Source organism: Pelodiscus sinensis, chromosome 14, assembly GCF_052426305.1.
Source record: "Pelodiscus sinensis isolate ZL-2025 chromosome 14, ASM5242630v1, whole genome shotgun sequence".
Classification (NCBI taxonomy): Eukaryota; Metazoa; Chordata; order Testudines; family Trionychidae; genus Pelodiscus; species Pelodiscus sinensis.
This window is the reverse complement of record NC_143065.1, coordinates 4,995,978-5,012,453: the sequence shown is the minus strand read 5'-3', so window position 1 is coordinate 5,012,453 and position 16,476 is coordinate 4,995,978. Positions and strand designations below refer to the sequence as shown.

At 39.3% G+C, this 16,476-nt stretch overlaps 1 protein-coding gene across 6 annotated transcripts in view; it reads left to right on the top strand.

Annotated features, from left to right (window-relative positions):
- The window catches only part of VPS13C (vacuolar protein sorting 13 homolog C), a 224,892-nt gene that overhangs the window by 64,007 nt on the left and 144,409 nt on the right, over nt 1–16,476 (top strand). For all 6 annotated transcript variants that reach the window (XM_075897678.2, XM_089781895.1, XM_089781896.1 and 3 more), the window contains 8 exons: nt 948–1,075; nt 2,879–2,985; nt 5,410–5,581; nt 8,576–8,638; nt 10,947–11,082; nt 11,813–11,907; nt 14,509–14,651; nt 16,194–16,386. In XM_075897678.2, the coding sequence (XP_075753793.2) occupies nt 948–1,075; nt 2,879–2,985; nt 5,410–5,581; nt 8,576–8,638; nt 10,947–11,082; nt 11,813–11,907; nt 14,509–14,651; nt 16,194–16,386 (1,037 nt within the window). The remainder of the gene's footprint in view (nt 1–947; nt 1,076–2,878; nt 2,986–5,409; nt 5,582–8,575; nt 8,639–10,946; nt 11,083–11,812; nt 11,908–14,508; nt 14,652–16,193; nt 16,387–16,476) is intronic.

The following is a 16,476-nucleotide window of genomic DNA, read 5'->3' as shown; positions in this document are numbered from 1 at the left end:
ACTAAGAAAACAAAACATGGAGAAAAGTCTCTGGGCACAGTGTTAGATGGTAAATGGGGAGGAGAGGCATAAATTCACACAGAGCATTTCAAACCAAACCACAAAATAAAGAAAAATTACCTTCATGTGACTAAACCCACTTTTCCTTTACTTATTTGCAATTTTTTCTTTATTAAGTCCACTTCCATGCCCCAGATTCCTTGGAGGCAGGGTGGTCCTTCCTGGGTTTAAATCATTCTGTGTGTCTCAACTCCTGTTTTTTCTCTCCCTCCACAAAAAAAGCAAGTAAGGAATCTATATTTAATTCAAATTTCAACACTCTATCTCGATTTGTTCTCCCGACCGCCTGGCCAACATCTTTGCAAGCTACCTGAGTTTAACCCCTTAGTTACTGGGTGTTGGTCAGCATTCCTCTTGTCCATTACACGGTGTAACTGCTAAAAATTGTTGAGGCTACATGATTACTAAAATAATCAATATTGAACATCCCTAATATCCGTTGTCTTTGTACTGAATCTCGTCAGTGTTCTTTAAGGAGCTCACAAAGAGCATTGTTGGCTTCAGGTAACTTTTACTTGATTTAAACAGAAAATACCGAGAAATGAGTCCATCTTTGTTTTCTCCTCTTGAACCTCAAGTTTGCTTAGTTGGATTTAAAAACACTAGTTCATCTGCTACTTGCTATTTTGTTGTGTTCTTGCCATTTTGGCATAAATATTCAATTAATGTTTTTCTGTAAATATAAGACTTAATTGATTTAAGTGCTAACTGTGATTCTACATCAGATTTATTACATCATGTTATTTCCTGCTGATTACATGTTATCACAAGATCCTTCAGAATGTATGTAGTAGTAATTTTACCAATTAAAAAAAAATTAAAAAGTAGGTTTTACAAATGTAGTGCCACTCAGAACTATGGTATTATACATATTTTGTATATTGAAGTTTTTAGGCCAATATCAGCCTCTGCAAAAATCTACATCAACCCACATGCAGAAATGGAATTAAAAACTCCAAAGTTTGATTGGAATATAGAAGTACAGAATATTGCTGTTGAACTCACGAAGCCGCAGGTAAATTATCTGGTTATTTTTACTTTCTGTTGAAGGATTATGACCTTGTCTGTAGATATTTAATTAGCTAGGTTTGTTAGTTACATTTGCACTTTAATATCCATTGGCAAGTGTGGTGACTTATTTTAGTCTGTGTTGTGACAGGCATTCACTGGTGCTGGTTCGTGATTAGGGCCCAATCAAATACACTTTCCTTTTTGGTCAATTTCAAGGTCACAGGATTTAAAAAGTCATAAATATCATTTTTCAAGTATTTAAATCTGATATTTTATGGCAATTAGAGAGTAGTGGTTTCTGGCTGAGAGCCCAGCTATGAAGGCAGAGTCACTGCGAGCAGCAGTACAGAAGTAAGTCTGCCATGCTATTGTATGACCCCTGCCCCTTACTTCTGTGCTACTGCTGACAGCACTTTTCCTTCAGAGCTGGGTCACTAACTTATTGATAATGGCCACCCAAATCTGAAGGCAAAGCAGAAGTAAGGTTGGAAATACTGTGCCCCTCTTTCAACTTCATTTTGGGTCAGGAACTCCAATTTAAGGAACCTTAAATTTTCCATGATGTTAAGCAATATTCATTTCTGCCAGATAATCTGTGCTATGATGACATATATAAAGATGTGATGGTGCTCAGTGTTCACATAGGACATAGTTTCTGTATCGGTGATCATGCAAATAGTAGTGTGGTATTAGTGTGACCTTGCGTAATGCTACATAAACAAGAAGAAAGGTGGGGATCATGTACTGGAAGTACTGAATGTGTTTATTTTGCTCAGGAGAGAGCCATGGAGAAGAGCCATACACAGGCTATTTAAAGCTAAATAGCATGTGATTTTTTTTTTTTATTCCTCACTTTGAATGTTATGTGGCTATATGAGTGTCTCATTTGGAAGAAGCTAATTACAATATAAAATAGACTCTAGGACAATTGTGTTCTTCAAGTTGGAGAAGTCTGTGTAATAGAACTTGAAAAACCTTACAAAGCTTAAGGAAATAGAATGGACATCTGAATAAAAATACAAAAATGTAAAATTTGAGAGGTGGGTAATTTATTTTAAATGGCCCATGGTGTATTGTTTGAAATTATCCATGTAAATTAAAGCGAAGAACAGGTAAAAATGAATAACACTGAAATTGTAAATGCTGTTCACAGAAACAGTTATATATGAGGCTTTTGAAGCATCTCCATGAAACATTAAACCAGAGATGAGTAATGTAGAGAATAGCTAGTATCAGGGCTAAGGAGATGGGCTTGATAACATGGGATACTTCACAGCCATGGCTTTGGGGCTGTTGTATGACTGCACTGCAACAAATTGAAATCTGTATATGATTTTCAGTTGCATAGTCCTTTTCAGCTGCTTAGAACTTGGTTAAGGTTGCTGTTTAGACTGAGGTTTTTCTAGGTCTGGTCTAGTCCAAGAGTGTAATCTTGTGGTATCCATGCTATATTACACAGAGCATGAGGAATTCTAATAAATTTGTGTGTGGATTCCTGTAATACAGCTGAGACATATGGATAGTACATTGTCGATCATATGCAAAGTGGAAGTGAGGGGGAGAAACCAATTTGAGAAGCTCTACTGCAGGGAGACAAGCACACTAACCAAAAATACAAATTTATGCCTTTTAACTGTGATATATATACATGCAATTTGATACTTTATTACCCTTAAACCATGCATTTCTATATACTTCAGGAACGCTAGAAGACCATTATATATCTCTAAGTATAACTTGATAATTGCATGTAATTAAACTATGTAAATATGTGGTGGTAAGAAATAATTATGTTTCGTGTATTTAGTACCTCAGTATGATTGACCTTCTGGAGTCCGTAGATTACATGGTTCGAAATGTACCCTACAGAAAATACAGACCAGAAGTACCTTTGCATAAAAATGCTAAACAATGGTAAGATGTATTGCTTTGCAGAAGTGCATTAAATTATCAGCTTCATATTGAATATCCTGCAATTGTTGGGTGACTGAGTAATAAATGCCAGAAGCTTTCATATGAGCCATGATCATTTTTTCTTTTCAGGGTAGAACGGTTTGTTAGCCTCTTGATTTTTCTTTTGTGTTAATATGCCTTAAAAGTAGATGAGATGGCTTAGGTACTACTTGTTCAGTTTTAAGTTCTCTCTTTTAAAGTAATGCCAACAAGGAAAACTGTAGTTAAACAATTGGAGAGACAAGGTGGTGAAGCTAATATCTTTCACTGGGCCAACTTCTGTTGGGGTGAGAGATGAATTTTTGAGCCAGATAGAGCGCCTCTTCAGGATTGTGAAAAGTACTCTGAGCATGTCAGTAAAGTTCTAAGTGAAACAAATAGTTGAGCATAAGGAATCAGTACATATTCTGAAAGAACATTCAAGGTCACAAAAGCTCTTCCCTCCCCCCAAAACTCTCCCACCTTAAAAATGCAAAATTTGAACTAACTGTGTTCAGAACAATTAAACTCCTTCCTTCTGAACATTATTTACTATTAGTTTAAAAATGACACATGGGTTCCTAAGTCATATTTCAGTGCACCTTGAAGATTTGCACGTGAATAAACTTCCCCACTTTCTTCTGTATAACTTCCTTTGAGCTGCTGCCAAAATATTGATATTCTGATCTCCAAATGCTTGCTCTACAGGAGAAATAGTTAAGCCATTGCCATGATCTCACTGGAAGCTAAACAGAAAAATATGGGAATTTGCAAAAGCAACTTGTGAAGTCTTCCTTAGAATGTTTAATAGATGAGCTCTTTTAAGTTGAAGTAAGAGAGAGAAGCAATTCATATAGAATGTAACAGCTAGTCGCTTTCTGCAAGTTGTTCTAAATGAGTATGCTAGTGTATTTCGGCCAAAACATGCAAATGTAGTTCCAGATGACTTTGTTTTGAGCAGTGTGTCTATTGTGCTAAGTTTGGGTGGTGTTAAGTCAAATGGGTTAATTTGCAGTTGGTCCTTGAATGAGACCATGGTTCATGAAAAATTAGTGGTATGATTTGCTGCTGGAACATAAGTCAAGGACAATTAGGTGTTCTGTTTTTTGTCATCCAACTCCATTATACTATCACCAGCATCACCCTATTCACAGTGGAAATGCATTTAAAGTCTATAGGCTAGCTCGGGGTGGGCAATAATTTTTTTAAGGGCAGCCACTTCATAAATTTCGAAAGTGGCAGGTTTGAGAGCTACCCTACTGGAAGTTTTGTTTGGCCTGGGTTCCTATCTCCTGACTTTTGGCCAATGGGAGGGACCTGGAGTAGAGGGGTGGGTGTCGGGGGCTAGCCTCTTGCCAGAGTTGTCTGGGGTGGGAGCTTACATTTCATATAACAGGGCTTGCATCTCATGGCCCCCTCACTGCTAACCTGTTGTCTGGCAGCTGCCTAGCAGGCACAAACCATTTGAGTAGAAGCAGTTGAAAGGGTTTGTGCCTCCGGGCAGCTCCCAGGCAACAGGCCAGTGGGGCAGAGCTGTGAGCTCTTTTTAATTGCTTCTGTTTAAAGGACTTGTGGGTGCCAGGCAATGCAGCCACAGAGCAGATGAGCTCTTTAAATAGAAGCAGTTGAAAGGGCTTGCGTCTCTGGCTCACTAGCAATGTGCTAGAGGTGCCCAGAGCTGCAAGCACTTAGTGTTCCTGTTGAAAGGGCTGGTGCCTTCCTTGTGCCTGTCAGAGAACATGAAAGCCGTTTCAACAGAAACAGCTGAAAGGGCATGCAGCTTCCCATGCCTCTAGCATATTGCTGGAGACACATGACCCCTTTCAGCTGTTTTCATTTAAAGGGCTCTTGTGTTCCCCGGTGCTATTAGGCTATGTTGCCTGTGAGGTGTGGGGAAGGCGCCAGCCCTTTAAATAGAAGCACTTGAAAGGGCTTGCAGCTCGCCACGTCTCTAGCACATTGCTAGGGAGCCAAAGATGCAAACCCTTTCAACTGTTTCTATTTAAAGGGCTTGCGCCTTCCACGCGGCTGCTAGGACGTAAACCCTTTAAACAGAAACTGGTAGAAGGGCTCGCACCCCTCTCCTGCTCCAAGGCAACTTGCTAGGGGGTAGGGTCTGGAACTGCCTCATGGGCTGGATCAAAGCTACAGTGGCAGGCTCCAGCCTGCTGAGAGGCTTTTGCCCTCCCCTTGGCTAGCTGCTAAAGATGAGGTGAATTGGGATGCTGATGTGCAATGTTGTGAAAATTAATCCCAAAACTGGAACTCATAGTGGAAGGTGTTAGGGTTACAATTAATTCAGATACTATGAACAAAATGTTGATTTACTGTTGTTTTTCTTCACAATTTAAGTTGTACATCATAAAATGCAACCAAAAATAATTAATACAAATGAAATGCTTACAGGTGGAAATATGCAACTAACAGTATTCTTGAAGTTCACATTAGAAGATGCACTCGCATGTGGTCATGGGGTAACATGAAACATCATAGACAGCTTTTGAAGAGTTACAAAAATGCGTACAAGAACAAATTAACACAGAGCAAACTATCAGAAGAAGCACAGCGACAAATTAAGGTACTTGCTGTTAATATGATAGCGTATTTGACAGTGGAGTATTGTTCTATATTTTAGTCTACTTTTTGTAACAGCCCTCTGGGCAGCCAGCATATTCAATTAATTCTTCTCTTACAGAAGAACCTTGCTTAATATTCACACTTGATTAAAACTAAGGGACAATCTGGAGTAGGTATTGTTTTATTTATGCAATGTTTTTAAAACAAATATTTTAAAATAACAATCAACCTTTTAGAATAAGAGCCAGACGAATACCTAGAAACGATCTACTACAAGACAGACCCAAGAAAACCAACAATAGAACACCACTGGTCATCACCTACAGCCCCCAACTTAAACCTGTCCAACACATTATCAATAAACTACAGCCTATACTGGAACAGGATACTAAACTCCAAGAAGCTTTGGGAGACAGACCCATAGTCTCCTTTAGACAACCACCTAACCTCAAGATGATTCTTACTGTAAGCGGGGGAATGGTCCCGCTCTTGTGGGGAACTTTCCTGGCTTCTATACACCCCGGTGAAATGAACCAGCGAAAGGATCTGAGTCCCCGCTCCCACTTCCTTTACCCCACGGCTCCCTGATCCTGAGGGCTCCCCCTCCACTCTCCTGAGTAGCAGAGCCCTTGAAACCCCAACAAGGCTGGGCCCAGGTTTCCTGGGGCTTAATCCCTGACCTTGTAGTCACTAGGGGCAGGAGTTAGGGTGTCCCCACTCCGAGGTGCTCTCTTTACACTGCAGCCTTCTTGGCCCAGTGATCACTTCATAATGTTCAAAGCAAATATAATTTATTAAACATCAACTGATTAAAGAGAATAGAATAAGAAACAATGAGAATGGTTAAATGAGAACACACAGCCCTGCTCTGTAGCACAGGGACATCAACACAGCAGTCTGCAGAGTGTAAGGACAGTTCACAGTCTCTTCCTTAGAAGCCCTGGATGTGCTGCAAGGGGCTGCAGGCTGGACACGCTTGCACTGGCAGTGACCACACAGCCTCAGTCTCTAAGTGGCCAGACCCCTCTCCCAGTCCAGAGCCTTTCCCCACACTTTGCAGGTCCCAGTAGCTCACCACATCCAGCTGCAGGCTGTGCTGCTTGGCCAGTTCCAGCTCTTTGTGTTGCTTCTCTGTTCCTTTTGGCTTTCTGAGCACTGCCAGTCTGCTGCTCAACACAGGGTCTGCACTGCTTGGCCTGTCTGTGTCTGGTTCTGTCGCTGCAGGACTTCTTCTTGTACTCCTCTTTCAGCTCTCTGTCTTTGCAGGACCTCTCCTGCACACAGCTCGCTCTGCTCTTTCAGCTCCCTGTTTGCTCAGAGACAGAGCCAGAACAATCCCCACTTACAACCTGTCAGTCAGGCTGAGCTGGAGTGTTGACTGCTTTCCATTGTCTCTGGGGTCTGTCAGTCTCATGAACCCTTCCCCTTCTGAAGCTGGTAAACCAAAAAACTCCCACAGAGTTTTAGTAAGGGGTAACAGTCCCCTTACATTACCAACAACCACAGGACATAACACACTAATACCAACCCTGGTACCTTCCCTTGCAACAAACCCTGTTGCCAGCTTTGTCCACATATTCACTCTGCTGACACCATTATTGGGCCTAACCAAGTGAGTTATAAGATCAAGAATACATATTCCTGCGCATCCAGAAATATAATTTATGCTATCATGTGCCAAAAGTGTCTGTCTGCTATGTACATTGGACAAACGTCTCAGACGCTTCGCCGAAGGATTAATGCCCACAAAACAGATATGAGACAGGATCACAAAGAAAAAACAGTTTCTTGCCATTTCAACCAGAAAGGACGCTGTCTCAATGACTTAATTACCTGCATCCTACTCCAGAAGCCTTTCAAATCTGCACTTGAAAGGGAATTCTCTGAACTGTCATTCATGCTAAGATTCGACACTCTACGTGTGGGGCTCAACAAAGACACCAACTACCTTACCCATTACAAAGATAGCTTCCCCAATTATCACCTCTAATACCATTAGCTCACAGACATTTACCTTTCCCCACCTCTAATATCATTAGCTCACAGAAATTTACCTTCCTTCCTCCCCCCCCCCCCCCGCAACCCCCTTCTGTTCTGAAATGTGATTTGTCCTTTTCATATGTGTTCACTTTTTTTTAATGGTATCCTTTGGTATATATGGTTGTGACTACTCCACTATTTGATCTGAGGAAGTGGGTTTGGCCCACGAAAGCTCATCTAATAAACCATCTTGTTAGTCTTTAAAGTGCTACATAGTCCTGTATTTTTTGTTTAATCAACCTTTTATTGAGAGAGAGTGCCTGATTCTTGCATGCAAAATGTGTATAATGAAGTATAAGGTCAGGAATTGTAAATGTGGTGTTTATTAAAACAGCATGTGTCAGTTTCACAGTTTGGTGTTGAATAACATTTTAGCCATTTCAATAGTGTCATTTTTAAATATTTCAGAAATAGAGCTTTAAATGTGGGGTAGATTTGAAATTTTAGGTTTTTTTAATCCTTAGAATTCTTGACCTCTTGTACAAATAAGAAGATGTAGTTTAAACACACATGGGAAAAGAAAGCCAAGATAATCCTTAAACTTAAGATAAAATTGATGGCTGGTGGCTTTCTATACTACAATTCAGAGCTCCTGTGTATGAGAATACTTCAATTTTCAGCTCCAAAGTATCACAAAAGCTACATTTTATTGTTAACATGTGGGCACTATTAAAAGGATTTGTGATCTTCAGTTATGTTCAATTTCCTGAATTGTAGATGAAATGTACTCCCAACATTTATTGAACTGGAAAACTAGTTTATTAAATATTCTGCGTTAAGACAACTTTCACCTTCCAGTGACCTGTTGTAAAGGGATCAATTCTAAAAGGCAGAGGCTAGAAAGAAGGATTTGTGGAAATGGATGTGTGGAGTAGGTTAATGCAACAATTTTTTTAAGAATCCTTAAATTAATTCATCTTGCTTTAAACAGGGTATTTATTTTTTCCTTTAACAGGATCTAGAAAGATCATTGGATGTTTTCAACATCATTTTAGCAAGACAGCAAGCACAAGTCGAGGTAATAGAATAAATAGAAAAAGTTTCTAATGTCAGTAACAATTATTTATGTACTTGAAGTTAAGGTATGGCTTGTAGAGAATTTCTAGCCCTATATGAAAGAATTTACAGTGTTTTGTTGTCTTGCCTACATTATAGACGTAGATGAGAGGAGCTTCTTGCTGGACTGTTTGCTATACTACATTTTCTCAGTTTGATGTTGAGTCTTAAGTTTGTATCCGTCATTGAGACTTCTAATACTTCTGCTGGCCCAGTATTCCATAGCATGTTATACCTTTGTCATTTTTTCTTGATAATATAGCAAAATACTCCCTTTCTTTTATTCCATTGCAGAACTACTTATATGCCTGCATAGCCTCCTAAATACTTGATCTCCACCCTTAATGATACACTCCCTAAATATGTGGCTGTTTGATATTTCTTTTTATCACCCAGCCAAGCATAATGCCTATTGAGGCAGAGACAGAAACAATGAGATACACACCAGGGTATGGTTAAATGCAGAGCTCACAATTTATTAAGCAATTAATAAATAAGGAAGCACTGCCTGGAAAGTCTGTTACAGTGCAGTAGCCCTGAGTTTTGCAAACCTGAGTGTATGTATATGTAAGCAGTGCCTTTTTAATATCCCCTGGCCTGCTTGGAAATCTTGGCAAGAAGCCAGAGTCTAAATCTTTTCTCTCCAACCAAGAAACACTGAACAGGAATAATTCCTACTTACTCCTTCTACCTGAGAAGCTGTAAGACCATACATGGAATAGCAGCAGAAGTGGGTGGAATGACCTCAAATACTATTGGACACAGCTCTCCTGGGAAGAAAGGGAGGGAAATTAAACATAAACCAGAGTTTACTCTTGCTTTCCTTCTGCTCAAAATGGTGGAAGGTGATTGTTGATGCATGTGTCCTCATGGTTCCCAGTCATATTTTAGGTAGCAAGATGAGCTCTTCAGTAAACTATGAATATAGATGATGCAGCTTTCTCTAGTTTTTGCTCATTTGTAATTGCTCCAGTTTTAAATATATGTTTTAACTTGGTGCCCAGAAAGATGCTGACAAGTCTGACAAAGTAGTGTTCTTTTTGCTGACTATCCTATTGCAAAGTCTTTTGAACTTTGTCTGCTGTGGCACCTCAGATTAAACTGAACAGAGTTTGTGTTTCTAGTGCCAGGAGAGGCAACTATTGTTTTAGTTTAAATTTCTCAAGCATTTATGCTAAAGGTAGCTGAAGAAATAATGTAAGACACATCTTTCAATTGCAAATTCTTTGAGGGTAGAACTGTCACTTAGAATTTGGAGTAGTTTCCATAGGGTAAAGCCTGTGCTTAATACCTAAAGTGGAAGGTCTAAATATAAATGAACAAAAGTAAAATGGTGGAATTATCAAGATGGATTTCTGGCAAACCTGAAAAAGTATCTAACCTTATAGATCCTTCCCTCCCTTTCTCCCCTTGGGTTTTTTGTTGTTGTAGCTTCCACTTGATTTTTTTTTTTTTGTTAGTTAGATTGAAGCCTCTTCGGGGCAAGGGATTATAAGTAGATAGAAGGGCCCAACTCAGAATAAAAGTCATGTTACACAATGAAGCATTTTTGCCCCTTTAAAATACGGAGCCTCATATAATAAATGCTTCCATTTATGTTAGTTCTGTCTTTGGTTAGTCTCATTATAGTAATTCCTCATTTAACACGTGCCCGCTTAACACCTTTTCGTGATGGCATGATTTTTTTTTTTTCCTGGAACGTTTTTTGAATTACACGACCATCCCCGGAATAACACGATTTCCTCAGATGGCCCGTTGCCGGGGGCTGCGCAGGGCTTCCCCCACCTCCCTACAAAGCGGCGGAGAGTTCGCCACTTGCTGTGCCATTCCCCAGCGATCCCCCCCCATTCCCACCCCCTTCGCCAGATGCAGTGCGGGTCCTGGCAGACCCGTCACAGGGGCATACTCCCAACCCAATCACCTTCCCTCTTCTCGCCTTCCCTTCCCCAGAGCCAAACACCTACCCTCCCTGCGGTAACTCAGTCCCCTTTTTCCCCCGACCTTATGTCCTGGGCCCAATAGACACCACAGCTTGAAATGCAACCCCCACCTTTTCCATTATTTTCAATGGGGAAAATTGACCCAGCATAACCTGTTTTTACTTAACACGATCATTTTCTGAAACATATCTATAGTGTTAAATGAGGAATTACTGTACTGAAAATTCCTGTGCACTGTTCGATGTCCATTGCTTAACTTCTGGGAAAACACAAGTTAATATGCAATGGCTCTAACATTTATGTTTTGTTTAACTAATCTTTGGTTTGTAGGTAATAAGGTCAGGACAAAAATTGTTGAGGAAGAAATCTGCTGATGGAGAGAAGAAAGGTGGAGGATGGTTTAGTGGGTTCTGGGGTAAGAAGGAATGTAGAAAGAAGGAAGAGGAAGAATCAACAGTTCCTGAAAGTATGTTTGAATTTAAATAGGTTATTTTCACATGAAGCTTAACAAATTGTACTAATAATTAATTCACTTGTGGATAAGTTGCTGTATGGCGAGAAGAAGGTAGAAGTATGGTGTGTACTGTATTCTTGTGTTTTAATTTTGGATCGCTGCTGTTGTATCACTGAATAGATAGTAATTCAGTGAAAACACAGTAATAAAATAAGTCAGAAAAGCTATGGCCTGTTGCAAATAATGTGTGAAAATTTCAGGATTGCATTGTAAAGAAAAATATTGAATTACTTATGATAGTTGTAAAAGGAAAGTACTAACTAGCAAGTTCATCTAGGGATAGTTGGCTGTTCTGGCCAGAAATCCTTAGGGTATTCATAAAATCATAGGGTTGGAAGAGACCTCAGGAGGCCAGAGTCCAACCCCATGCTAAAATGAGGACCATTCCCAACTATTGCTTGGTGCCTCGCACAAAGGGGTATACTGATGCTACTTGGGGTTTCTCTGAGCTGCTGTAATTTTGGTGACGTTATACTATGTAATTATGTGTGTATATATAACTTACTAACCTGTGTAGGGGGAATATGAATTACATTGCATAATTTAAGATAATTTTAAATACTTGAGTTTCTGCTATGAAGTAAATGCCCTAGTAACATATGGTGCCAAGATACATGAATTAAATTCTTTTCCTTGCACCAGTAATGGTTACTGATGTAAATCTGAATATTTCTTTTTTTAGCCATTGATGACCTCATGACCCCAGAAGAAAAGGCTAAACTCTTTACGGCTATTGGATATAGTGACAGCTCTCATGACTTGACTTTACCTAAGAAGGTAAACTGACCATTTTTAATGAAGGAAGAGCAAAAACTTTGTTGTCCTGATATACATCAATAATACAAGTGATATTAGCAATAACTATATTTTGAGTTCCAATTAGTCACTGATATTGATCTGCCAAAGAATACACACACTGTAAGTTCTTATTTACAGTGTATAGAGACAATTATAAATATCATGTCATGTTGAGATTTTGGTGTCCAGCAGTCAAATGCATCTAGACAGTTTGATCTTTTCAGTGTTATTTCTTGCTGAGTGTTGGAAGGGAAGAACTTAAATTGGTGTTTAAACTTAGGTATTTATTTGTTAGAATTCTATTTAAATCAAATGTTAGTAAAGTATTGGTGATTCCTTGGCTCAGTGAAGAGTCAATGTTCAGGCCTTGCAGGATTGTTTGTCTGAGGATGAGAAGTTGATGATTGAGACAGGTATATTCACAGTGTAGTTGTGTTAGGTTAAAAAATGCACAGTGCTATTTCCTGAAGGCAAAAGAAATAGCAAGAGGCAGTTGAATTGCTCAGAAATTCCGAAGTCTTCCCCTACAGCAAGTTATGTGCACCCAAAGTTCATAAATCTTAGGAAGATCCTTAAGATTTTATTGGGTGGCCAAAAAGTCACAATTGCGCTAGGAAAGGAAAAGGGCAGTTTAGGTGGAAACTGGTTGATTCACTGGTGAAATGCAGGAAACAATTAGAAAGTAATACACAAAAAAGTGAAAATAGTAATAAGATTAAAATAGAAGTTAGCAATTGTAGAACATTGATAAGGGAACAAAGATCTCAGAGAGAAATCCATGGCTTGCAAGGCTAAGGACAGCGATGAGCTCTTTAAATATATTAGGAACAAGAAAAATTCTGACAGTAGTATGGACCTCCATTATTAGATAGACATGTTCCAAAGGGATAGCTCTGCTTGCTGTCAATAAATCCCTTAACTGAATTAAGAACTGGTTAACTGACAGATTTAAAAAACGCAGTTGTCAGTGAGTAGCGTCATTTGTAGTAGAAAATCACTGGAGCACAGCTTTGGTCTTGGGCTAAGGGACTTGGAGTGTGAGAAGTGCTGAGTTGAGCCTGGGGCAAGAAGTTAGGGTGCAGGAGGGGTTCAGAGTATAGGCTCTGTAAGGGAGGCTCAGGGCTAGGACAGAGGCTTGTGATGTAGGAGGGGGTTCATGACTGGGGTAGGGGTTGGGAGCTGGCTCCAACTGGACACTGCTTACCTCAGGTGGTTCCTGGCTGGTGATGCAGAGGGGCTAAGATAGGCTAATCCCTGCCCTGGCCCTGCACCACTTGAAAGCAGCCAGCAAACACCCTCCATCCCAAGCCCTGTTGTGCCCGCCCCCACTGTTCTGTGGTGATAGAATATAGGGTGGGAGATGGGAGCACTGATGTCAGGGTGCCCCCTCCTCTCCCTTCTCTGCTCTGGACAGCAAGCAGGAGGCCCCTAGCGGAGGCAGCTCCAAGGCAAAGGGCAGAAGGTGCGTAGCTGTGGGGGGAGGGGCATCTGAAGTGCTGTGCTTGATAGCCTCTTGGCCAAACCAGTCAGGATCACTTGTCAGAGGCTCCAAGATCTAACAGTAGTTCCTTACCTACTGGCTGGTGACCACTGTTCTAGGACCATGGAGTGTGCACCTCCGCAGAACACAGCTAGTGAGGAAAAAAACATACATTACTTAAGGAGGGCATCTTTGGTGGTAGCAGTACTCTTACCAGTATACTCCTATTTGGTGTACATTGCTACCCTTTTAATTTTTGCTCTATACACTGGTAGTCATGTTCCTTATAGGGATGTGAAAGAGTAACTGTGTACACAGTTAACCGATGAGCCTGGCATCACTGGTTAATCTGCACAGTTACACGCAGGCTTCTGATATGTGCAGGGAGTTGGCTCCCAGGGAGCCACGTGCCCTTCACCCCCACATGTAATCATGCAACTGCTGAAAGTTTCAGTGGTTATATGTTTACTTAAATGCTTAGCTTAGGACTGGTAATCATGTACTCAGAAGAATTTATGGGTTACATAACTTTTTTCCAAGTTCTTATGGGAAGGAAAGTTCCAATCCTCTTTTTTGTTTAAGATAAAAAGAACTCATTTCCTAGTCTCAGAAAGGAAAAGTATGCTCTGCTTTTGTGTGAATGAAAATGTAGGTTCCAGGACAATAATCGAAAAAAGTTTATTTACATAATCTTTCTTGCTGCTGAGACTAATGTATATGTTGTTCAAATCATGAATCAAGGTTAATGACCACACCTAGTAATGGTGCCTTTTGAGTTGTTAGCCATGAGATTAGGAGTTGACTGGATTTCCATCAAAGTAGCATTTGTCTTGAGTAAAAATAATTGCAGTGAGATGGAGTTGATTTCTCCTCTTTCAGAGAAAGGAAATACCTCAGTAATTTTTTTAACTTGATGAGAGGGAATGATTGATGTCAGGGGACTCTACAACAAGTTTCTTGCCTGGGTAACCAGGCCAGTGGATTGACTGTACTAAAACTGTCTAAAACAGTGAAATATGTGGTAAAAATAAAAAACAGGAATTATCATGAAGCATTTGTGCAAAGACTCTTAATAACAATTTCTTTATTTCCCTGACTAGTATGTTGCTCATGTAATGACTCTGAAGCTGCTAAGCACTTCTCTTACAATTAAAGAAGACAAGGATGTGCCGGAGACTCTTAAAGTACAGATAATTGATCTAAGCACGAAAATATCACAGAGACCAGGAGCACAAGCACTTAAGTAATTACATGTTTGCTTTTTCATATTTCTATGAACAGAGATAAGATTTCCAGGGTGCTAATATCCACTCTGCTTATTCCTTACTTAATTATTGATTCTTGAACAATGCAATTTGTTTTGTCTGACTCTCCCGATTACATTATTTCAGGGGTTTTTTTACATTTTAAAATGTTTTTGTAGGTAAACGAAATTATAAATATTGATTTTTAAAATATTTAAGGTAGCCATTCATACATATGTTGCTTGTCTTCAAACCTTATTTTGTTAAAAGTAATACCAAAACAAGCTCTATAGTAAATACCAAATGGTCTGGCAAAAGTGCCCCCTTCTACTGTGCAAGTTGAATAAGTGATTGATAATACTTTGCATATAGTCCTATTGCACTTGAAAATCTCAAAGCACATTTCAAAGGATTAATTCTGCTTAACGGGTAATATAATATGGTACAGAGATTTGAAACAATAAATATGGTGTCCTTTGTCCAATATATGGATCTGTCCTCAAAGCAGAGTTAATTTTCCAGCTCTTAAACAAACAAACGTCACATTGAATCTTCACAAAGGAACTAATACACTCTCTTCCTTAGTTTCTGCATTTGGAAAATGAACTTGTGCACATTTTCTCTAATTCACGATACCATATTGGTGGTGCGAGTAGAAATGACTTCAAAAAAGAAGAAATTTAAAAATATAGTTGGCTATTCCCAAAAATGTGGAAGGAGATATTAGTAAAATCATCATCTCTGTAATATACCATGATTACATCCTTGGTGGTGGTTGTTGTTTTTTTGTTTTTTTTTAAGAGTAACTAACACCCCACATCTCTATGAACCTGCTCTAAGATGACTTCCCTATTCTAAATTCTTAAGTTTTTTATCACTAAAACTGAATGAAGATCTTAATAGTTGTGGAAAAATGATGTATTGTTTTCCCTAAGGTGCAACCAACCAACAAGCTCACATTATTCAGAAACTTGGTTCCTGCTTGCACTGAAGTAAATAAAGACCCCTCCCCCCATTGATATCAAAGGGAGCAAACTGAGTTATAACTTGCATTGAAATCTGCAGGATTAGGCTCCTAATTGGCCTTCCTAAATCATTAATAACTTTTAAAAAGTATAGCGCAGTTTGACTATCTCTGCATAATAGATTCAGTTACAAGAGAAATGCAAATCTGAATGTAAAATGAAATTATGTTGAATGTAGATGGTAAGGATATTAAAATTGCAGTGCTTAATTTAGTCTCCTATTCTTTTTTTTGTGTAGCCAGTGTTGTCAACTTAAACTGTTCAGCTTCATTTAACCTACGAAATTTTGTGATGCCTTTTTATATTTAAGAAACTCCTAAAATCCTTTGGCATGTAGTTATTCCTATGAATTTGGGATATTTCTTGAGTGTTCTGGCTAATGTCTTGTGTTGACTTACATTGTGTTTAAGGCACTGTTGTTTCATGTAGGAGCAAAGTGAAATTGCAGTGCCTATTCCATTGCTATGTTCATATATACTTGTGAATATTTAAAACAATTCTTGTCTTCATTTATAGACTGGAGGCAAAGCTTGAGCACTGGTATGTAACAGGACTGAAACAACAAAGTATTGTACCTTCTCTTGTGGCTTCTATTGGGGATACCAAATCATCTTTGCTTAAGATAGTGTTTGAGATAAATCCAGAGGATAGTACTGCTGACCAGAGCCTGATAGTTGACTCTCAGCCTGTGGAAATCATATATGATGCTGTGAGTAATAGTCACATTTGAAACATATGGGAATAGCTTTCACTCTTTCAACCTCATTGCCTTTCCATCTCCTTTCAAATACTGTTCCAA